The 23,554-nt window shown below is 51.0% G+C and overlaps 1 protein-coding gene across 1 annotated transcript; it reads left to right on the plus strand.

Moving 5' to 3' along the window:
* Positions 1-1,970: 1,970 nt before the first annotated feature.
* ZC3HC1 (zinc finger C3HC-type containing 1) lies at positions 1,971-22,737 on the plus strand. Its single transcript, XM_078376532.1, has 10 exons — positions 1,971-2,196; positions 4,027-4,137; positions 6,573-6,724; positions 7,227-7,310; positions 14,745-14,872; positions 15,137-15,294; positions 17,101-17,344; positions 18,132-18,344; positions 20,894-21,094; positions 21,999-22,737. The coding sequence occupies exons 1-10, from the start codon at positions 2,045-2,047 to the stop codon at positions 22,065-22,067; spliced, it is 1,512 nt and encodes a 503-aa protein (XP_078232658.1). The 5' UTR covers positions 1,971-2,044; the 3' UTR covers positions 22,068-22,737.
* The last annotated feature ends 817 nt before the right edge of the window (positions 22,738-23,554 follow it).

Below are 23,554 nucleotides of genomic sequence, written 5' to 3' on the forward strand. Positions count from 1 at the left end.
TTTTTAATTTTAGTTATTCAATTGTATTTTAATTAGAGTATAGTTTAATTTTTTTAAAAAAATTAACTCATTACTGTATATTTTTAATTCTGCTCTTTTGTGAGCTGCCTTGGGCCCCCTTATTAGAAGAAAGGTGGCCTATAAATAAAAAGCAAATAAATAAATATATATAGAGAGAGAGCTGAAATTTGGGGTGAAATTCTCCGTGCATCTGATAGCTGCTTACTTATAGGAACGTTTACAGGGGTTTCTCACGTCAAGAATACACAGGAGTCGTTTCTCCTTCCCTTCTTTTGGGGCCACCCTGGCCTGTGGAGCTGGCCCAAAGCCACCCAGGCCGGCTCTACCCGCGGGAGACCCAGTGGGGGAAATGAACTCCGAACCCCTTGTTCCACAGCCAGAGACCTAAACCACTGAGCTGTCCAGCAAGTGAAGTGATTGTCCGCAAACGCTCTCCCTATAATACAGTGCATTTTTTAGTCTTTAAGATGCCACAGGGTTCTTTATTATTTTTACTTGCACCGTCCGGTTTACGATGCCTTCTCCCATTTTCCACGGATCCCAGACACTGTATTTTTGCTGGAAGGTCAAGGGTTTGGGGGAGGGAAATTTTATTATTATTTTTTTTGGTGACTTTACTATCTGGCTTACTATCCCCCTTCTGACTTTATCGTCATCACTCCCCTATGAGGTAGGTCAGGATGAGAGAGGGTGACTAGCCCGAGATCTCCCAGTGAGTTCCCAAGTAGGGCTTGGACCCAGGTCTTCCGAACCCTCGTCTAATCCAGGCTGGAAGCACACTGGCTGAGCAAATCACGACTGGGCCACACATATGTGGATGTGTGGTTTTTGACCAGAAAACCCCCCCCCCCCAGATACCATCGCTCCTGGAAATCACAAATCCACACACCTATCCTGGCCAGGAGAACAGTCATCCCCAACAGCCTTTGAGGCCTTGACAGACAAATGGGCAACCAGAGAACATAGCCGGCTGCTTTATACCACTGGTTAGACATCACCTCATCCAATATGAACTTTTCTAGGTCCTCCTCATGGTCTCACAGGAGATAACAGGGATGGAGCTGAAGTCCTGTGGCTTCCCAGTGACTGTACTCAAATTTCCCCAAGCCAACATAGCTGGCAGTGCCCATAAGCCTTGAGCAGAGCAGACGGAAGTCCAACAGAGGCAGCATCTTCCTTCCCACCCCTCGCTTTGCCAACTCTTGCTGGATTTCCCACCTGGGAGGCCACTTTTAAAAGCGACCGCCTGAGCCGGGAGGATGGCTTGGGACCTCCGGCAAATCTGTCCAGATCCATCCCAGCGTTATTTAACCGAACTGGTGTAAGAGTAAAAGAGGCGCACGGATCTAGACCTCATGGAAAAGTTCCTTTCAGGCAGGCTCGGCTGCTTTGCTTTCTCAGTCAGGAGCTGTAAACCTGTGGCCCTGCAAACAGGATAGGATTGTCGTGGTGGTGGAGGATGGGACTTCTAGTCCAAACACCTGGCGAGCCAGGTATCCTTCCCCTTGTTCGAAATCGGGGCCCCGTCTCCTTCTTCTCTTCTGCAGTCTAGGGAAAGCCATACTGTCGACTACCCCCATTTTAAAAGGGGGGCAGCTGTCACCTTTGTGGGGGTCCCCTTTTATTCCTGTGAGCCGGGGGTTTGCCACCTTGGGTGCTGTTCTGGAAATATCCACCTATAGTAGATCAACTGCGTCACAATAAAGAACTTAATTTCCCATTTTCACTCCAGAGACTCTGTAGATTTATTTCTACTATAGGTGGATATTTCCATAACAGCGTCCAGATGTTATTGGACTACAACTCCCAGAAAGCCTGGCCAGCCACAGCTGGTGGTGAAGGCTTCTGGGGGTTGTAGTCCAAGGACCCCCCTGAGGACCCAAAGTGGGGGACCCCCCCTGCCCTCCCAATCAGGCAGAAGGCTCGTAAGAGGGTTGGGGGGACCGAATATTCGCGGAACGGATGTTTCTCGCCCGCGCGGCGACGGGGAGAGGGGGGGAAGGATTTTTCTCGAGGGACCAAGATGGCGGCGCCCAGCCTGGCGGCCGTTGCTCCTGCCTCCGAAACCGAGGAGGGCGATTTCGGGGCCAAGCCCAGGTCCCCCGCGACCACCCCGCAGAAGATCCGGGAGCTGATCGACGGGGGGATCGCCCCGGAGGAAAGCAGCCTCGAAGGGTGGGGTTGGGGGGGCGAAGGGCGGGGAGGGAGCCCAGACAGACAGACCCCCCCATCCCTCACGGAGGCTCCCGCAGGCCCGGCCTTGGGGGGGGGGGAGAAGTAACGTTTCTTAGCCCTCGAAGGAGGTGAACCAGGGAAGCTGATTTGGGAGTGGGACTCGGTGGCCTTTGCGGAGGTGGGGGGGCTTCCAACTCCGTTTTCAGGACACGTCAGAATGGGCTCAAGCAACACGAAGCCAGATTTTCAGCGGAGTGTCAGGAAAAGCTTTCTAACTGTTCGAGCAGTACGACGAGGGGACCCATGGACCTGAGGAGGTGGCGAGCGCTCCGGCGCTAGGGAGAGGCGCTCAAGAGAAAAATCGGACCTGCTTTAACCTGGGTTCCTGCCTTGAGCCCCGAGGGGTTGGACTCAAATGGCCTCACCAACCCCTTCCAGCTCAGTTTATGCTCTGAAACTGTGACACATTGGGAAAGGCAGAAAGGCAGATAACAATATTCCTGATGGATAACTGGGTTAAGGAGCAAACTTTTCTCACAGTCCTAATGCCCTGTGTGAAAACTTCGGAAGAAGGCTGTGGGCCAGATTAAATCAGGGTGGATTTGATTTTTAAAAAAATTTAAATTGATATTTTTGGACAATTTAAATTTTAAAAACCTATTATTTGATTTATGTCATGATTTAAATTGATTTTTTTTAAAAAAATCATTGATTTTTATCCACCCTGGATGAAACGTCTGCACTCTCAGTCTCTTGTTACCTGCAACTGATATGCAGAGTTAGGCTGTGTCTACATGTCTGAGAATTTCCTCGGTCAAAAAACACAAATCTGCACATCTCTAACTAGTACTAGAGATGATGATGTGGCCCTCCCAACTAGTTGCCAAGATCCTGCCCAGGCTCTGTGAATTTTCCGCTTGTGCTTTCAGTACAGCTTTGTGCTGCTGTGAATTCATACCATCTCATCATAGTCAGTTCTTTAAGTGTGCTGAGTGCAAAGAAGTAAGATATATATCAGAGGAGAAGGGGCTGGATTTAGCACTGGAAGAGGTAGAATCAAGAGTGAAACACCAGGTCCGAGCACTTAATATGGAGCCAATTAAAGGTCTTTCATGTGTATCGTTCCGGTTGTTGTCTTCAATGAAGCTTATAAGCAGTGTATGTCAGCTGTGCCCTGAGCAGTCTAGAGCTTGAGTTCTTTTTAAGGAGAAAGGAGGAATAAAAATATTTTAGATAAATAAATAAAATAACAATTTCCAGGTGGCATTAATGAGGACACCCACAAACATTCATAGAATCATAGAATAGTGAAGTTGGAAGGGGTCTATAAGGCCATCAAGTCTAACCCCCTGCTTGATGCAGGAATACAGCTCAAAGGAGACCTGCCAGGTGGTTGTTTACATTTCTCTTGAATGCCTCCAGCATTGAAGCACTCACCACCTCTGGATGTCATGGCTTCCATTGTCATACTGCTCTAACAGTTAGGAAGTTTTTCCTGATATTCAACCGAAATTTGGCTTCCTCTGACTTGAGCCCATTCTTACGTGTCTTGCATTCTAGGATGAATGAGAACAGATCCTGCTCTTCCTCTGTATGACAGCCTTTCAAGTAATTGAAAAGTGTTATCATGTCATGCAGACCATGCTGATCTTCAGGCTATTTTTAGTTCTTAGTGGGTACTGCCACTCTTGAACTGTTGTGGCCAGTTGTAGGCATCTATAAACCTTTGGATTGGGTTGAATGCAGGAGGAGTGTAAGAGGGAAACCAATTTTCATTGACAGCATTTATGGAAAATGGTGTTATTCTGTGGCCTGTTCTATACATTTTAGGAAGGATTTGTCTGCCTTTCATGAAGTAGCAAATGGATCTCCCCAGACTGATAACCTGCCTTTTGAAGCCACCAGCAAAGAAGCCTACTTCAATCGAGTGGAAACATTTACCATATCCTTTCCCCCACCCACGAGGCTGTTTTCATGAATGGGGTGGAAGTGGGGAGGACATGAAGGGAGATAGCTTGGGACTAGTTTCTGTGGGCATTTTTCAATATGGGGATTTGAAAGCTGGCAGATGGGATTTCACACCAAATGTTCACAAGACTGGGCATTATTTATGTATATCCGTGTGTATGCACTGTATTTGTTCATCACCCTTTCTGCTCACCAAAACTCCCAGTGCCGTAGATTAAATATTTAAACAAACTTTTAAAAAAATCAGAGTTTGTGAGCCTGCCTGGGTATTAAGATAATCAGGAAAGACCTTTCTCTCAGTCCCACCACCCTCCCAGGGACAGTTGATGGGACACGGGAGAGGGCTTTTTCTGTTGCTGTTCAAACTTTGGAACTCCCTCCCACTGGAAGTCAGGTTGGCTCCATCTTGGCTGTTCTTCTGCAAACAGGCAGAGACTTTTCACTTCAGGCAAACTTTCCCTCAGTGACTGGCTGCCTGAATGCAGGTTTTGAATGCATCATTGTGCCTTCCTGCTTTGAATGTGTTTTTGGTGTTGCTTTTGTTTACTGTGTTTTAGCGTGGTATTTGTTTCATCCTTTTTAGTATTTGTATACTTACAGTTTTTAGCTTTAAATATTGTCTTTTAACGATGTAAACCGCCTTGGGTCCTTTCCTTCTTAAGGAGAAAGGTGGGGTAAAAATACTTTAAGTAAGTAAACAGATCCAAACGGTTGGCGAAAGCCCGTTTGTAAAGACCATCTTAGAGCCCAAAATCTTTCAAAACATTCAATTGCCTGTCGCAAACTTGGCAGAGATGAAGCCAGCTTAACTTCTCTTGGAGGGGGAGTCTCATGGTTGGTGTGCTGCTACTGAGGCATTCTGCAAATGACGAGACAGTTCAAGGGGATAAGGCAGGGGAGGGTAAGGGTTGTCAGGACTGGAAAAGTTCTGCCGCGGAAGGAAGCGCTGGCTGTTCTAGGGGCAGGAACTGCATGGCTTCTGAGTTGGGAATTCCATAGGCCACTGGGCACCCATGACATCTCCTAGATGTCCCCATGGGATTCTCATCACTGAAATGAAAAAGGTGACTTAAAAATGAGAATTGCATCCTCAGAAGACTCCAGGGAGCAAGACTGCCCATGAAAAGACTATTTAGGAGAGACTCCTAGCATTCAAAATGGGCCTGTGAGATTCGAAACTTCTATACTAGCAGAGCTGCCACCGTCTTAGTCAAAGCCAGTTGTCCGTCCCAAGGAAATGGATGCCTCGAGGCGGTTCCCCAACCTTTGCAAGGCTGGGTCTCCTTATAACTGCAGGAACACAAAGTTCTCCAGGCTCTGGGTTAGTTCCTTGGTAGCTTGGCTAAGCAGCTAGGACTGGTGTTAGCTGGGATCGTGCTCCTTATCGCTTAAGACCAACACAGGTCTATAAAATATGTCAAAATATTAATGTGTCAAAATTAAAGATTTGGTTACATACAAATCAGAGAAGGCAGTAGCTGAGACTAAAAAGCAATTCCAACAATTTAAAAACATGTGTGAGGCAGGAACTGCAAGCAGCACCACTCCAAAATATACGTATTCAGTTGCATATTCTAAGTAGCCCAGGGAGCCAAATGGGAATAGCAAAGGCAGCCCACTGTTTTCTTGCAATCAGATGGACAAGCGGGGGGGGGGGGAGCCTCAAATAGACAGCCACCTTGCTTCCCGTAGTCTCCCACTCCCAGCTAGAGCAGCCCAGCTCTGCCAGTTAGCAGTTGGATGTCCTTGAAGCTCTCCTGACTTGGTTAGCCTTGGCAGGCAAGATAACACAGGAATGGGTGTTGTGGTTTTTTCGGGCTCTTTGGCCATGTTCTGAAGGTTGTTCTTCCTAACGTTTCGCAAGTCTCTGTGGCTGGCATCTTCAGAGTGCTGTCCTCTGAAGATGCCCATGGCCAAAGAACAACCTTCAAAACATGGCCAAAGAGCCCGAAAAACCCACAACAACCATTAGATCCCGGCCGTGAAAGCCTTCGCGAATACATTAACACAGGAATTTTCCTGAATTCTCAGGGGGAAATAATTCATGGGGCAAGCACCAAGCTGCAGCATACGCAGGGAGTGAAGTCAAGACTGATTTTACTCTGAGCATTGCAAACCTGTCCTAAAAGCTGGAAATGCCCTTCTAGTTCCTTGCAATTTTTAAAAGCAGTGGGGCATCACCCACAGAGGCCCAGGAGGTGATGAGATGCGTGCAACCTATAGGCCACTTCCTGAACCCCATTTGGAAACAGTGATCTAGGCTACCTGTCTAGGCAGTACCCAGTTGGTGGGTGGAAAATACTGTAAGTACCAGCAGAGAGAGGGAGCAACGTGGACATCCCAAAGTAGCTTGGGAAGCCATACTTCTGTCTAAACTGTTAAGAGCGTTACATTCCTTAACTCCTGCACTCCCTCAAGTGGGCAGGGAAACCCCATGAATTGTCCCCCTTGATCTGTGCCAAGTACGGGTGGACCAACGTCGAATGTGACATGTTGAAGTGCGCCAGCTGCCAGGCCTACCTCTGTGCCAGTCTCCAGCTCACCTTCGATTTCGACAAATGTAAGAACGGTGGGGCCATAGCAGGCCGGAACTCAGTCCTGTTATGACTGAGACGTGTTGTGGTTGACAGCTTGGCTGGGAGGTGACGTGAGAGCGGTCCTCAAATACTGGAAGGACTGCCGCATGGAAAGCTGATGCTCTCAAATGGGGGTCCGCAGAGGTTCTTGGATGACAATCCCCAGAAGCCTTTGCCACAAGCTGCGCTAGCCAGGGTTTCTGGGAGTTGACTCTCTCTCTCGCTGAGATATCTGAAGTATGCATTAATTTCAGCAGCATAAGTTTGGGTGAGAGACCATTTCAGGGATGCTTGTAAAAAAAACAAACAGAAATTCTTGCCAATTCTGTGGCAAATCAGCTGGAGGGGATGATCCTGGCTGGAGATCTTCCTTTGGCCTCCTAATGATTGTCCATCCGCTAGAAGGAGGCCACTTAAAACATTTCTCAGGGCTGTTTCGTCCCTCACAGGGTCCTCATACTTAGGACGTGTGTGTTTGCTTTCCAGATAAAGAGAGGTGTTTGGAGCTGACGAAAGCGTTGTCAGCGGCTCACGAGAAGTTTTGCTTCTGGCCGGACAGTCCCTGCCCAGGTAAGTGGGGGGACACCTAGACGGGGGGGGGAGAAGATAATGGTAATGATGAGGAAAGGGCCAGGCCGAAGGCAAATCCTCGCCTCAGAATCGTGGTGCTGTGCGGGAAGAGATGCTCCCTGAAGGCCGGGCTGTCTCTATCAGAATACTCCGCACAGCCCTACCCAAAATTAAGATTTCTCAGATGACTTGCCTTGTAATTAGCAAATGGCAAGGTTAATTTTGATTCCATTCGTCCAAGTAAGAAATAATAATTATTATTTCTTCATCGTGGTCTTCTGTGAATGCACACAAAGGGTTAATACCAGCGCCAGCGTTGGGCCTCTCGGAACATTTTCTAGCTGCAAGAGAAAAGTAACAATGTTTAGGACTACCCTTACTGCGCACGCCCAGCCTAACCGTCCCTCAGTTCCATTTTTCCGCCTAGCGGTTTGGAGCCTCTCGTCTTAGCTGCGTTATTGCGATCTATTTGATTCTTTGGTTTTGACCTAAGCTTCGCTCACGGACTACCCTAGCGCTTTTTCCCTTCAACTTGACGACTCGGTGTATTTTTTGGCTTTACTCGGACTGATTTTGGACTGCTCTGCCTTATCCCTTGGACTTGTTGTTTCGGTTTTGCTTACTGCCCTATGTCCCCTTCCGGGCCTTTCAGCAGGTGTGTGGTGTGCGACCGTAAAATTCCCCACCAGGACGGCCACGATACTTGCCTGTATTGTTTGGGGGAATCGCACAATCCCAAAACTTGCCCACACTGCAAAGCCTTCACTAAAGCCGCTCTTAAGGCTCGCCAGCAGCGCCTTAAACTTCATCTGTGGGAGTCCACGTTGTCTTCCACGGCGCCCTCGGAGGGGGAAATGGCTTCCACTTCTCGAGCAGCTCCTGTTCAGTCGATTGTCTCTAAAGTTTCCAAAATGTCGAAGAAATCCGCGTCGTCGAAATCGGCCGTTCCCGCTTCGAACCCCGAGCCTCCGGCTCCGAAAACTAAGCCGTCGAAGTCATCCAAAGTGAAGGCGGCCGCCCAGCTTAAAATGACATCCATTCGACTTTCTCCGAGCTCGGGTTCCATTCCGTCACCGATTCTTGAGGAGTTGTCGAGACGCTTCGAGGCCTCGTCCGAGGCACCCGCTCCTCCTCCGGCTCGACGTACTGAAGTCATACCACCATCGGGAATGTCTTCCCCGACGCCGAGCCAGTTAGTTGGTGTCACTACTGGTCTCGCTTCCGCCCCACATAGCCCTTTTCCTGCGGGCCAGGGGTCGCCTCCCGTGTCGATCTCGTCCGTGCACTCGGACTCGAGATCTCCTCGAGAGAAGGTACCTCGATCACCTGTGCGTTCCAGGTCGAAATCTCCTCGAGGCAAACGTTCCCGCACGGAGAAGCATCACTCCCCGAGCCGGTCCCCTTCCTCCGGCCGCTCGAGGTCGAAGTCTCCTCGACGGAAACGGTCGAAGAAGAGACATCGAGCTTCCACTCAGTCCGACTCTTCCCATCGTTCGGACTCGAAATCCTCTAAGCGCAAGCGCTCTAAGAAAAAGCGCCGCTCCCATCGACGTCGTAGTAAGCATCGACGTCGTTCCTCTTCTTCTTGCTCGGCGGATTCCGACCACGCTAAGCGTCGTAAGCGCCATCGACGCCGACGCGACCGTTCGAGGTCTCTTTCTTCGTCTTCGACGTCCGCATCTCGAGACCGGTACCGCAAAAAGATCCGGTACATCTACTTGTCTTCTTCCTCGGAGTCGAACCGACCTCGACGTCGACGCCGACCTATTCGAGCCGGGGAACGGCCTCCTACGATACCTGTTGCCCCTCCACCGCAACCGGTTTCTTCCACCTCGGCGCCAACTGCGGTCCCTATTCGACCCCCGACAGCGCAGGTCGGCATCGAGAAACCCCCTCCAAAAAAGAAGAGGGATGTCTTCTCCTCTGATCCAGATGAGGTGTCCTCGGAGCAGTCTTCTGACTCCGACCAGGAACAACCCCCGCCCATGCCACCGCACGATTTACCCCCGGGTGATCTGGTGCTTTCAGATACAGGTGATCCTCACGCCCCTTCTCCATCTGAGGATTTCTCTTCCTATTCTCAGATGATGTCCAGACTTGCCAAGACTCTAAAGCTGGACTTGAATCTCCCTTCGCCTCCGGGTGAGGACTTGTTCTTCGGGGACATCAAGAAGGACAGTACCGCTCCCCCCAGTATAGCCTTTGTGCCTGTGGTTATGGAGGCCATTAAAGAGTTCTGGGCTCAGCCTGCGACTACACCTAATGTCCCTCGTCGCACAGAGCACTTCTACAAAATTCATGGGGCTGATACTCACTTTTTACTCAAGCACCCCATTCCGAACTCACTCATTGTTGAAACAAGCTGTTCAAGGCCGTCGGCCAAGGCCCACGTTACTCCAGTTGACAAGGAGGGTAAAAAGCTGGAAATCATCGGTAGGAAAATCTACTCCCTTGTCACCTTGCTACTTCGAATCATAAACTATCAGACTGTTCTAGGGGCTTATCACAAACAGCTATGGCTCAAGCTTTTGCCAGGGCTAAAAATAATACCTGAAGATACCCGGCAACCTTTCCTTAACTCATATGAGGAAGCTCAGACGGTATCTAAGTATGAACGTCTTTCCATCAGACATGCAGCAGAGATCTCTGCCAGAGTTCTCATGTCTGCCATCTCTCTCCGGCGCCACGCTTGGCTCCGTTCTGCAGACATAATGGAGGACGTCAAGTCAAAGGTTGAAAGCCTCGCCTTCGACGCTACCGGGCTGTTCAACGAAAAGACCGACTCCCATTTAGAAGACCTTCACAAGGCTAAGAGGACTGCCAAGTCCTATTCTGTTCAGACTCAATCTAGACAGCGACGCCCCCAATGGCGTAAATCTTATGGTCAATATCAATCTTCTCAGCAGTACCGCCCTTACAAACACCTACCTCAGCAGCGCTCTGGCCAGTCCTCTTCTTCTGTCCAGGGCTATCAAGGATACCGGCCTCGTCCGCCCCATCGCCGCCAACCCTTTAAGCCACCTGGCAGGAAACAAAAACAGTATCTTTGACTTTCGGCCCCCCATTTTTACCCGTTCACCTCCTGCCACCCGTCTTCAACCGTTTCTCCACAACTGGTCTGCCATCACAACCGACGCGTGGGCTCTAAAAATTATTCAGCACGGTTACCAGCTGGAATTTATAAGATCTCCTCCGCTCGGGTTCATAAATCATTCCCCATTCGACTCCTCACTTGAAGAAGAAATATTATCTTTATTACAAAAAGATGCCATCTCTACAGTACCACCCCGCGACATACACTGCGGTTTTTACTCCCGCTACTTTGCGGTGTCAAAAAGAGGAGGAGGCATAAGGCCCATCCTCGATCTAAGACTCCTAAACACTTACCTGCGACCCAGACGTTTTCGGATGCTCACCTTAGAGTCCATCATGCACCTGCTGAAGAAAAACAATTGGTTCGTCCTCATAGATCTAAAGGACGCATACTTTCACGTCACTATCCACCCCGACCACCGCAAGTTTCTTCGGTTCATCTTTCAGGACACAATCTACGAATTCCAGGCCCTGCCATTCGGCCTGTCCACAGCTCCCCGGACCTTCACCAAGGTCATGGCCCCAGTGGCAGCTTACCTTCGTCTCAGGGGCATCCACGTTTACCCTTACCTGGACGATTGGCTCGTAGTCTCCACCTCACGAAACCGATCTCTGAAGGACACAAAATTTATCCTGTATCTCCTTCACAATCTCGGTCTCACTGTCAACAAACAGAAGTCTCAGCTCATCCCCTCCAAGACAGTTCAATACATAGGGGTCTGTTTGGACGCCGTAAAGGGTCGAGTCTTTCTCCCCCCAGAGAGGGTACGCAAGATTCAACGAGCCATCAGGAAGTTTCTTCCCCGTGCTCGGGTGACAGCCCATCACGCCCAACACCTTCTCGGCCTGATGTCTTCTACAACGCCGGCGCTAGCCCACGCTCGCCTCAAACTCCGATCGCTCCAATCGTGGTTCCTCACCCTTTTCGACCCTATGATGGACAGCCAGAGGAAGCGCCTTCGTGTCACCCCGGAGCTCACCAGACAGCTCCAGTGGTGGATGTACACACCCCATCTCACGGTTGGCCGGCCCTTTCGTCCACTCCGTCTTACCGTTCAGGTCACAACGGACGCCAGTCCGTCCGGCTGGGGGGCGCACTGCGGCCGTCACACCATTCACGCCCTCTGGACACCACAGGAAGCCATGTTCCACATCAATCACCTGGAACTGCTTGCAGTTATCAAGGCCTTCAGGTCCTTCCTTCCTCTGCTCCGCGGCCGCGGAGTTCAGCTGGTGACGGACAACACTACCACAATGCACTATGTCAACAAGCAGGGAGGAACTCGCTCTCACTCACTCCTGTACCTCTCCATCCTCCTCTGGGAGTGGTGTTACCGTCATCATATCTACCCGGTGGCCATCCATGTAGCCACAGAGGACAACACAGTTGCGGACACTCTGAGCAGGCTTCAGCATCAGACACACGAATGGGAGTTGAACCCTCTGGTCTTCCAGGACCTTTGCCGCCAATGGGGGACCCCAGTGCTGGACTTGTTCGCATCCCCTCACAACGCGAAATGCTCCCGGTACGCGTCCCGGGCAGGTCTCGGTCTCCACTCGCTCGGCGACGCATTCATGATCCCCTGGAACCAGGGTCTCTTGTACATATTTCCACCAATTCCGTTGATACAGAGGTCCCTGATCAAACTCCAATGCTCAATGACTCCGGCCATTTTCATCGCACCTTTTTGGCCTCGCCAAGTGTGGTTCCCCACTCTAGTCAGCATGGCTGTGGACTCCGTAACCCTTCCGTTGTGGCCGGACCTGCTGACCCAGGAAGCAGGCAAAGTCCTTCACCCCGACCTCGACACGCTCCATCTGACGGCGTGGAGGATCGTCCAGAAATCCAAGAGGTCTTGACCAACGCCATCAAGCCGTCCACGTCTCGCTTGTATGCCTACAAGTGGAAAAGTTTTTTGAAATTTACCCAGCAGAGGGATCTCGTCTCCTCTCCTGTATCTCTTTCTACGCTTCTGCAGTATCTTCGTTACCTGTTTGATTTCCACCTGTCTATCTCTACTATCAAGGTGTACCTTGCTGCGGTTGTCTTCTTCCAGCCCGGAGCTTCTCCCTCTTCCCGTTTTTTCTCCCATCCTACCGTCAGGATGTTTTTGAGGGGTCTCTCTAACCTCCGACCTCCCGTTCGTCCTCCACTCCCTCAGTGGTCCCTCCACTTGGTTCTGCATGCCCTATCCAGACCCCCATTTGAACCCATGGCTACCTGTGACCTCAAGATGCTTTCTTTAAAAACGCTGTTCCTAGTGGCTATCACCTCTGCTCGTCGAGCCAGCGAGTTGGCAGCTCTCCGCCATGACCAACCTTTTCTTCAATTCTTTAAGGACAAGGTTATGCTTTACCTGGACGTCTCTTTTCTTCCGAAGGTGGTCTCCGACTTCCACGTCAATCAGCCACTTATTCTGCCAACCTTGTTTCCGTCTCCGGCTACTGATGTTGAACGCATGCTCCACATGCTCGATGTTCGTCGATCCTTAGCTTTTTATGTGTCCAGGACTAAGGACTTTCGCCTGGCCAACAGACTCTTTCTTTGTTACTTTGGCCCGAAGAAGGGCTGCCCGGCCTCGCCGTCCACACTCTCTCGGTGGCTCGTATCTACCATCGCCCTTGCCTACGAGCTCAACCACAGAGATCCTCCACAGGGACTTAAAGCCCATTCCACCCGGGCTGTTGCCTCATCGACTGCCTTACTCCGTGGCGTTGACCTGCCCGACATCTGCCGGTCCGCTACATGGTCCAATGCCTCTACCTTCATAACCCACTACAGATTGGACGTGAGGGCTAAAGAGGAGACCAGATTCGGGAGGGCAGTGCTAGCATCGGCTCTTCAGTGACAGCCCACCATCCGGTTAGTAAGCGTGCTAATCACCCTTTGTGTGCATTCACAGAAGACCACGATGAAGAAAGAAAGGTTACTTACCTGTAACGATGGTTCTTCAAGTGGTCATTCTGTGAATTCACACAATCCCGCCCGGCCTCCCCTCTATCTGTCTGTCACTGGCATCTCTATGACTCGAGGGCCTATGGCGGACAAATGGAACTGAGGGACGGTTAGGCTGGGCGTGCGCAGTAAGGGTAGTCCTAAACATTGTTACTTTTCTCTTGCAGCTAGAAAATGTTCCGAGAGGCCCAACGCTGGCGCTGGTATTAACCCTTTGTGTGAATTCACAGAATGACCACTTGAAGAACCATCGTTACAGGTAAGTAACCTTTCTATTTTTGGTAAAAGAAAAGGCAAAGCCCACTTTTTAAAAGAAGGTACACATAAATCTTTATTCAAATAGGACCATATGTTTGTATTTGTGCGGTCACTCCCCCACCCCGCTTCATTTATCTGCTGCCTGAAAAACCGAAACCCAGAAATATACATTACCAAGGAACATTACCGTGACTGACCACTAGATGGAACCAGAAACTATGTTGGCTTGATGGAAACACACCTGGTGAAATGGAGAAGCTGAATGGGGGGGCAGGCTACAGGGGGAGTTCTCGTCTCAGGGAAGCATCTCTTGAGGACAGGCGGGCAGGAACACCAATCCTTTGGCAAGACTGAGCCAAGGTCCCCTCTCTTCCCCACACACGGACTCTAGAGAACCTGGACGTCAGTGCTTCGTTTATCCACTATTTCCAGCATCCACATGGGGGCTTTGGAACAGCACGAGGCCTCGGAAGGGGCCTTGGTCTCAGTGAGGCCAGTGGTCTGTCTAGCTCAGGCGTGGGCATCATCTTCTCACCCTCCAGATGTTGCCCGACTGGAACTGCCAGCAGCCCTTCCTGCTGGCTGTGCCGGCTCGGCTGTCCAAGGCGTTTGATGATAATTTGGAGGGACCCAAGTGGCCCGTGTCTCTGCTCTGGGTCACGGTTGACTCTGGACGTCGGTGGGATCCCACAATCCCAGCTAGAGCGGCCTTTCCTAGCTTAGCGGCCCTACAGGGTTGTGGGTGGAAACTGGCCCTTTCTGCCAGCCATCGGGGTGCTTTCCCCCTGCCTGTGGTTTGTCCCCAGAGAGGCCATTGAAATTCACTTCTCGGTGGGTGCAAGCTGGAAGCAGGCTGAGGTGGGGGGGCTCCTTATATCCCTGTAGGAGTTGGGTCTCTTGTGCCGTGTAGTGGAGACCACCTCTGGGAACATGGAAAGCCCAGAAAAGTTTTTTTCCCGTGGCTTCCGAAGGAGCCGGAACGGGCTTGATCGGGACAAAAGTTGTACCTGATTGAACTTTAGAGAGCGATGCCCAGCAAGCGGCCGCCTTGTGGACCGATGTGCCTGCAAACCCTACTCCACTGAGGTGTCCTCACTTTGTCTGCTGTTTCTTTTGCTCCCGACCAGATCGCTTTTCCGTCTTGCTGGTCGATGAGCCTCTGGCTCTTCTCGGCGATTTCCTAGAGCGTTTTCAGAGCCTATGCCACCTCGAGCATCAGCTGCCCTCTTTGAAACCCGAAGATCTTAAAAATATGGTGAGTTTCCCATGTGGTTTATGGCCTTTGGGCTGAGGAAGGTGGGAAAGGGGCTGGGTGGCTCTCTTAAGTCATGGGTTTCAAGCCTCCCGTGCAGGTGCTGTTCTGACTTCATGAACGGGCTGGAGTTTTGGGAACGGGAGGGCTTTTGGAGGCAGGGGGTCTGAGATACATTGGCCACCGTGGAGACCACGAAAGGGGGAGAGAGGCAGGCATCCCCAGGAACCGTGTCCTCTCACTGTGTCTTCTTGCTCGGGTTTCCAGTCCCTGACGGAAGAGAAGATCGGCCTTCTCCTGCAACTGATTGAGGAGGAAATGGGCTGCAAAACGGAGGGTGAGAAAAGCACCGGCAAGCGTGCTTCAGACCTCCTCCACGTCCACATCGCCGCTGCTGTCTTGTCCCTTTGCGGGTGGACAAGTAGGTACGTAAGGCCATCGGAGGGGGTCAGAAGTCCGGTTCATTCACAAATCTCCCCGAGTGGCAGTCTGGGCTCTCGGCTCATTCCTGTCCTGCACAAGATGTGCCACAGTGGCTTTGATCCTCAGCAGCAGCAGCAGCAGCTGTTTGGCCTCCTTCATTGATATTGTCACAGCTTTCTTAACCTGCGCTTTGGCCACAAGGGGCTGCAGGACAGCTGATGAGGCCACTGGCAAGGCAGACGTGCTCTCTCTGCCTTGAGAGACACAGCAGATGAGGAAAGACAGATGGGGAGGGAGGAGGGGGGGAAAAGCCCTCTCAGGTTACCATTCTTATTGCAGGCAGCTGGTTTGGAAACAGTTTGGACAGCTTAAGGGAATGGCTGTTAGCCGGGTGGCCATTTGGGTATAAGGGGCTCCAGGTGCCTGGTCTTTCAGCTGAAGCAATTATGAGATTTTCTCTTCTTGACCTCTGCTGAGTAGACGGTGGCCATGTTGGTTGGCTGGGTTCAAGATCTGCCCTCCAAAGTAGCTTTTCCAAGGCAGAACCAGACCATGGTCATTTCTCATAAAATCATAGGATAATTGAGTTGACAGGGTGTTTAAGGCCCTCCGTTCTTTGTCTCAAGGCAGGAATCCCAATAAAAGCAGATCTGACAGAGGGTTGTCTAATTTTCTCTTAAAGGCCTCCAGCGTTGGAGCGCTCGCCACCTCCCGAAGCCATGGGTTCCGTTGTTATACTGCAGTTAAGACATTTCCCCCGATATTCAGTCAGGCTAAATCTGGCTTCCTGTCACTTGAGCCCATTGCTGCGTGTCCTGCAGTCTGGGATGATCGAGAACAGATCCTGCCCCTTCTCTGTATGACTTCCTTTCAAATACTGTATTTGAAAAGTGATCTCCTCTCTCCCCTCCATCTTCTTTTCGCAAGGCTCAACCTGCCCAGTTCTTTCCATCTTTCCTCCTAGAGCTTGGTTTCCAGCCCCCTGATCCTCCTTGTCGCCCTCCTCTGAATTTCCTCCAGTTTGTTGGCCTTCTTCTTAAAGCGTGGTGTCCAGAACTGGACGGAAGACTTAAGAAAAGGCCTGATCTTTCTGGGCTTCTCCCGTCCGTTCTTACAGGCAGAAATTCTCCAGGTCTCCAAACCTAGGATTTCCCCCACCCATGAAACCTTTAAAAATGGGGTTGCCATGCACTGAATGCTGCTGGGGGGGTTTCCACTTAGCATCCATTGCTTAGTAGGGCCTTCCCTTGCTTTTTACCCGCAGGAACTCTGAAGTTCCTGCGGGTAGTTCACATCTCCGATTGTAAGAATCAGGTGGGCAAGAGATGTGAAGGGAAATTGCTTGAGGCTTTTGCCAATGACTCTGCCAAGCAGCCTTGACAGCAGGCAGTTAGAGCCGGGGAGGGGCAACTGCAGAACCCCTGGGCCATTCCCGTCCCCCCGCTCTGCACCCCCCCAAGGCCACACCGCGCCTTCCAACAAAACCAAAATGGGCTGCTTTTACATTTTGGTTTGGCTAAAACAAAAAGTAGGGGTGTTGTGTCCTATCTTAGAGCAGGATCATGTTCTCTGGAAGCACGTTTCTGTCTTTGCAGAGTGGAAGGGGGAGGTGGGCCCCGAGATGGCCTTGGGAACAAGTCGTCTGACTCGACAAAGGAAAACGTCCGGTGAATCCCAAAGCATATTGTTAAAACTCTCTGCTGAGCGTGGGGTGTTGCTTTAGCCTCTGACGGTTCTTGTCTTTTCTCCCCCACCCCACGTTTTCTTCTTGGTGGATGGGGGCATCTCGTTTGGATTTTGTCGCGTAGTCCTTCTTCTGGATCTGTCCATCTCCCCTTAATCGCGTGTTCCCGGTGCATGAGGAAAGTGGGCCTGTGGGGTTTCCTCCAAATTGAATCTGCCATGCCTGAGACGGAGCCGTCCCACACCCAAACCGGCACCCCCATCTCTCCTCTGGACGGGCGCCCTGACAGAGGTCCCGTGGTGCCCACGTCTCCGCGCCGGATGATGACCCGAAGCCAGGACACGACCGTCCCACCAGGATCTGACCAGGTAGGCCATGGAGCGTGCAGTCCTTACCTGGGAGGAGGGACCTGTTCAAATTGTCTGCCATCGAGTATGAGCCTGAGCCTGTCATGAGAATGGCTGATGGTCGGATTCCAAAAGATCTCCTGAATGGAGAATTAGTGCAGGGAAATCGCCCCAGAGGGAGACCACAGCTGCGATACAAGGAGATCTGTAAATGGGATCTGAAGGTCTTAGGAATGGACCTCAACAGATGGGAAACCCTGACCTCTGAGCGTTCAGCCTGGAGGCAGGCGGTGCATCATGGCCTCTCCCAATTCGAAGAGACCCTTGTCCAGCAGGCCGAGGCAAAGAGGAAGTCACAAAAGCAGCAAAATCAGGGAGCTGGACAGGGGACAGATTGTATTTGTCTTCATTGTGGAAGGGATGGTCACTCTTGAATTGGCCTTCTCAGCCACACTAGATGCTGCTCCTCCATACAGAGCATGTTACCATAGTATCTTGAGACGGAAGGATGCCTACAATGGCCTGACCCTCCCTTTTTTTCTTTTTTTCTTTTCTTTTCTTTTTTTCTTTTTCTTTTTTAACAAACTGGAAGCAGCCCTTCTAGACGCTTTGAGTTTTGATCGAAAGGGCCCCTGGCAGCAGGTCTAGGAGTGGATGGGAAACATTGAGCCCCTCTCTTCCGTGGAGCGCTGGCGAAGGCCATCCCGACCCTCCTTCTTTTGGGGATTCCTTCCGGAGTTCTCCTCTTCCCATCTCCATGGACGCAGCAGCCCGGCTCATGCCCCCTTCCTCTCCTCTCTCCTCGCAGCCCGAGAAAATCCCGTCCCCTGGACTCAGCCGCATGCGGAGCTGGGACAGCTCCGGCGATCGCACCGAGGCGGAAGCCGCCAGCCCCACCACCCGGAGCCGCCCCGTCACCCGCAGCATGGGGCAAGGCGACACCAGCGGCCTGGGGGCGGAGGTGCCTTCCAGCCCCCACCGGAGGGCCAAGCGAGCCCGCTTGTGCTCCACCAGCAGTTCGGTGAGTGTTCGGAGGGAGAGGTGGGTGGGCCTACCCATGCGCATTCGTGGTGCACAGACCATACGAGGTGGAAACACGCAGAGCCCATGTTGATGGGCTCAGGAGCCAAGGGAAGTCTGGCAGGGTGTTCTTCTCACCGCTTCCTGGCCCCTCCCGGCTGCTTTGCACCTGTAACGGGTAGGCAGGATGTGCTCCTCCTAAGGTTGATGCCCCACCACTCTTTAGCCACCAGTAGTCCGCGGCGAAGACAGCTGGGATCCTCGACGCATCAGCGTCCAGAGGGCACGAAGCCTTTGGACACCGCATGCGACCCCCATCTCTGGGCATTTGGTGGCTGCCCTCTTTGGTTGCCTTTGTTCCACGCGTGCCTTGAGCATGGGGAGCGAAGAATACGGGGCCAGAGAGAAACCCAGGTGGTAACTCTTTGGAAGAGGACGGCTGGGAGCGGCACCCTTAGCAACGTAAGGTTTGCTTCTCCCACTTTCACTCTTTTAAATGCCTTCACGTGTTGTAAATTGCTCTTAGAGCTTAGTGGCTTTTGATTTTATTGTCTTCTAAATTTTATTTGTTTTAATGTGGTGAGTCGCCTGGAGCCGCCCCCTCCCTGGGAGAAAGGAGACCCACAAACGAGGCGGACTGGATGAATTAATGAACAACTAAATAAGGAAGCAAACAAGCATGTGGTTGTCTTCCTGACAGGCCTTGAATAAGTGAATAAATATCCTTATTTATAAATTTCATATACCTTGCAAATGAATAAATGAATGCGCTACTTTCCTCTTGGAAAGTGAAGCCGCACAGATGGAAAATGGTTTTCTTGTGGTTGTTTGGGGTCACCTCTGGTGGTGCTCTGAGACAGAATTGGAAACGAGGAGGCAGCCGCTGTGTGGCAGAGACCCCCCCCGAGCCTTTCTGAAGGGGGCTGAGAGTCAGCTGATGTCCAAGCAGCCAGTGGCCTGGAGGTGAACCAGCTGATGTTTTCACCCAAGGGTTTGGAGCCGCCTGCTCAGTGAACGTCCACTAAGGATCTCCTCGCAGGCTTTGAAGCCAGATGTCTGGATAGGTGAAGGTGGGGCAGAGGGCTGGGGTGTTGGGTAGAAAAAGGCAGCAAAAGAAGTCTTCTAGACCAGAGGTGTCGAACTGTGGCCCTCCAGATGTTCTTGGCCTTCAACTCCCAGAAATCCTGGCCAGCAGAGGTGGTGGTGAAGGCCTCTGGGAGTTGAAGTCCAAGAACATCTGGAGGGCCACAGTTCGACACCACTGTTCTAGAGGCTACCGGGAAGAGACCTCAGGGATTGAGCCGAGTTGGAATCCCGTGGGGCCTTTGCCACGTACGTAGCCCCAAAAGCGTCAGTGGTAGAAGCCGGATGCCTGACTCAGAGACGTTGCTTTTTTGGATGACAGCCTTCAGCTGCAGCTGGGAGATTCTGGAAGTTGCCGTCTGAGAGTAACTTTTCCCCTCCTCCAGCCGAGAAGCCTTGGTCTTTCCCTCCGGCCACCCTCTCCGACCCCGCCGGCAGGTGACCCTTGTGTTTTTTGCCTGGCGATAGATTCCAGTTGACGTCTCAATGAGGCCTGTTTTGAACAAGAAAATGTTTAAAAGTCTTGGCCATAACGGGAAACCTTGAAATGCTCCCCCTCTTCTGTCTGGCCTGAAATGTGAAATGACTTGGCGGGGAAATGAGAGTGGACATTCCTTGTGAAATACGAGCAGGAGTGCTAAAAGAGAGAGGCCAGACCGTTTGCACTAGGAAAGGCTGAGAGTGGAGCGAGAAAAAGAGTCCAGAGAAAATTTTGAATTGAGGGTGAATGTGTTTGGTGATATGGACAAAGCTTCAGAGCACGCCCAGGGAATGATGTTAAAAGGAGGCTCAATGAAGTTTCTCCGAATATCAGAAGAACATGAGTATCTGTTTTTCTTGCACCTAAGCTTGTGTTGTAGGTACGGGATCTTCTTAGACTCTCCGAGGCATTTTAGACCCTTTCCCTTTGGTCAGGACCTCCTCACGCAGGCATCTTATACGATGTGGCAGAATTTTCAGCCGCTGCTATTCAGATTTGCAAGGGGAAGGTTTTAATGAATGAACGATAGGTTTTTAGCTACCAGTGGGAACCCTTTGAAGCTAATTGAGCCAGCAGTATGGATCTGTTCTGTTAGAATATTTTAATGCTGACACATAACACATTTTATATAGGAGAATGGAGCATTGCTTGATTTTGTTTGGTTTGTACATTTGGATATTGGTCTTGGGCCGTATTAAAGGTGACTTGACTTGACTTGAACTGAATTGAATTGACTAGAGTTGGCCCTTCTAAAATGGAGTAGCTTGAGCTACACATGTATACTGAAAACGGTTGGCTAGGATGTTAGGAACAGGTTAGGTTGGACATACAAGGTGTATTCATTCTCCCTCTCTCTCTCTCTCTCTCTCTCTCTCTCTCTCTCTCTGCATCCCCCATGCCTTACCCCGATGATTCTCTCCTGCCCCTGACTCTGTCCACTTCCCGTTGAAAATGTCTCTCTCTCTATCTCTCCCGCTCTCTGCCAGGATTCCTGTTCCCGGACCTTTTTCGACCCGGTCGCCCAGCATCGCGACTGGTGCCCGTGGGTCAACGTGGTCAAAGACCTGGCGCCTTTTGTGGCCGGAGGAGAGCAGGCCGAGGGCAAGGCGGATCTCGGCTGGCAGGTGGTCCTGAGGGTCCTCCAGGCATCCCGGCAGTCGGAAGGGCCAGAAGAGAAGGAGTCTGCTGTAAGAAGTCCTTCCCCCCCCCCGGGTTTGGGGGTAGGCATGCTGGTTTAGAGAATGGCATTGGGACTAACCCCTCCCCACTAGCCATGCTGGCTAAGGGATTCTGTGATTTGTAGTCCAAAGCTGTAATGCTTTCCAGCTCGGCCCCAGCGGCGACTGTCTGGAGGAGACAAATGGATACCTATTACAGAAGACCACCTGCAGGGGAGAGCCCACCCACCTGACGTGGGCCCTTGGTGCTGCTCTCATCCCCAAAGGTCTCCTCGTGTTCAGCTCAAAGCTCCTCCATGTAACTGTGGATCTAGCAGACCTCCCAGTCCTGAGTTCTCCTGTGTGACTGATCGATAGGGGTTTTTCTCTAATAGGAGCCTCCAGGTGCAGTGGTTAAGCTGCAGTACTGCAGCCAAGACTATGCTCATAAACCAGGTTCAATCCCAGGTAGCCGGCTCGAGGTTCACTCAGCCTTCCATCCTTCTAAGGTTGGTAAAATGAGTATCTTCTCACTCGTCGGCGTGGGAGAATGTGTAGCCTACATAATTAATTAAATTGTAAGAAATCCAGAGTGTGCTTTAAGTGCTGTGGGGTCATATATAAGCACCACACTTTGCTTTTTCCCCTCTCAAGGCTAAATGTGATCCCTGTAGGCCACTTTTCCCGATAAGACTTGCTTTCTACACCCCTGGCTTTGCTCAAAAGCAGGGACAGATCTGATTCTCGCAGAACACAAGGGGAGGAAGATTCTTAACTCCCTGGGATCTGGAAACCATTGCTTTGTGGGTTCAGCCTCCCATCGTCTTGGGGGGGGGTTGGGCCACATCCCAGTGTGGTGTCCTGAGATGCCTCATAGGATTTGCCTTTGGTCCAGGTGACCTACAAGAGGTCTCTTTTTCTCTTCCTGCTGCAGAGCCTCTCAGAGAAATCTCGCAAGGTCTTCCGGATTTTCCGGCAGTGGGAAGCCACTTCTTCCTCCTGAGGACTCGGGAACCGGAGGGCATCGGGAAACGCAAAGTGCGGCCAACCGGATGCATCTCTTTCTGTCAATACAAGGGAAACAGACACCGTTATTGGGGTCGGAGGCCGGGACATCCTTGAAAAAACCTTCCTGCCTGCCAAACTTGTGGATCTGAGCAGCTCTTGAAGAGAGCGCCAGTCAAACCAAGGAGGAGACCCGAGAACTGCCGCCACTGATGGCCCTTTCAGCCCCACCCTGGCGCGATCTGAGCATTCCTGTGAGCCTTGGAAACGGCTCTGCTGACTCTCCGTTTCAGAGGGGTGCGAGTTCCCCTGGCACGCCCTCGCTTTTAACCGAGCTGGCTCCGTCTGTGAACAAAATTCTTGTGTTGCGTCTGCGGCCGCCTCTTTGCTGCAGAATTAAAATGGCTTTTTTTTGGTTCCTGCCCAGCGGTGGGGAATCTTGGGGAGCTGACAGTGATCTGAAACATCGGCTCACCCAACGGTTCCCAGCATGTCTTGGGCCAAGGGCCCAGGGCATGTCCCCAGATGAAACCTTTCATCCATTTGGACCTGGAAGGGGCGCTTGGGTTGAATGGTGCCGCCAGGCTGAGACGCTGTCCTTTCAAACTGCCCTTTGGGGAACTTTGTGATTCGCCTTTAATAAAACATTTGTTGCCATTGTTTCATTATTAGATGCAAAAAAGAACTTATTTTATTTGGTTGGTTGGTTGGTTGGTTGGTTGGTTGGTTGGTTGGTTGGTTGGTTGGTTGGTTGGTTGGTTGGTTGGTTGGTTGGTTGGTTGGTTGGTTGGTTAGGTAGGTTAGGTAGGTAGGTAGGTAGGTAGGTAGGTAGGTAGGTAGGTAGGTAGGTAGGTAGGTAGGTAGGTAGGTAGGTAGGTATACTGCTTATTTGGCAACCAAGGCCACTCTGGGCAATTATTTATTTATTTATTTATTTATTTATTTATTTATTTATTTATTTATTTGATTTATACTCTGCCTGTCTAGACCGAAGTCTACTCTGACCGGCTAACAATAAGACATAAAAATGAAAACGAAATAATAAAATAAAAACAACAGTGGCCCCAGAGGACTAGATTTTTAGATCTAAACGTGAGGCTGTCTTCTCTAATCTTGGACATTGTCTAAATTTTACGTAGAGAATATCAGAATTCTGTGAGTGCGTATAAAATTGGCAAACAAATGAAGTGTCAGCTGATTCGCATCACCCACGCCCAAACGTACACAAAAATTGAACTGAGTAGCAAAATTCAGATTATCTTCTGAAATTGAACGTGAAATCTGATTCCGTGCTAGGAATGTTTCGGAAAGAGACGGTAACTTAGGACTAGCACTATCCTCTGGCTATCTCCGGAGCGGAGTGTCAGATACTGGTTGCAACCATCTTCTCCCACTGGGGACCAAACATTCTTCCCAGCAACATAGCCAGTAATAGGGCTTCCAGGAGTTGCGATCCAGGGAGATCGAAGAGGGCCTGGTTCTGGA

This window comes from Pogona vitticeps, chromosome 5 (assembly GCF_051106095.1).
Source record: "Pogona vitticeps strain Pit_001003342236 chromosome 5, PviZW2.1, whole genome shotgun sequence".
Classification (NCBI taxonomy): domain Eukaryota; kingdom Metazoa; phylum Chordata; class Lepidosauria; order Squamata; family Agamidae; genus Pogona; species Pogona vitticeps.

What these genes read in the sequence shown, in the direction of transcription:
- ZC3HC1 (XM_078376532.1), top strand. Translation starts at nt 2,045, where the DNA reads ATGGCGGCGCCCAGCCTGGCGGCCGTTGCTCCTGCCTCCGAAACCGAG. An exon ending in GAGGAAAGCAGCCTCGAAGG is followed by an intron (nt 2,197 to 4,026) that starts GTGGGGTTGGGG and finishes TATACATTTTAG; the next exon opens with GAAGGATTTGTCTGCCTTTC. An exon ending in GCCGGACAGTCCCTGCCCAG is followed by an intron (nt 7,311 to 14,744) that starts GTAAGTGGGGGG and finishes GCTCCCGACCAG; the next exon opens with ATCGCTTTTCCGTCTTGCTG.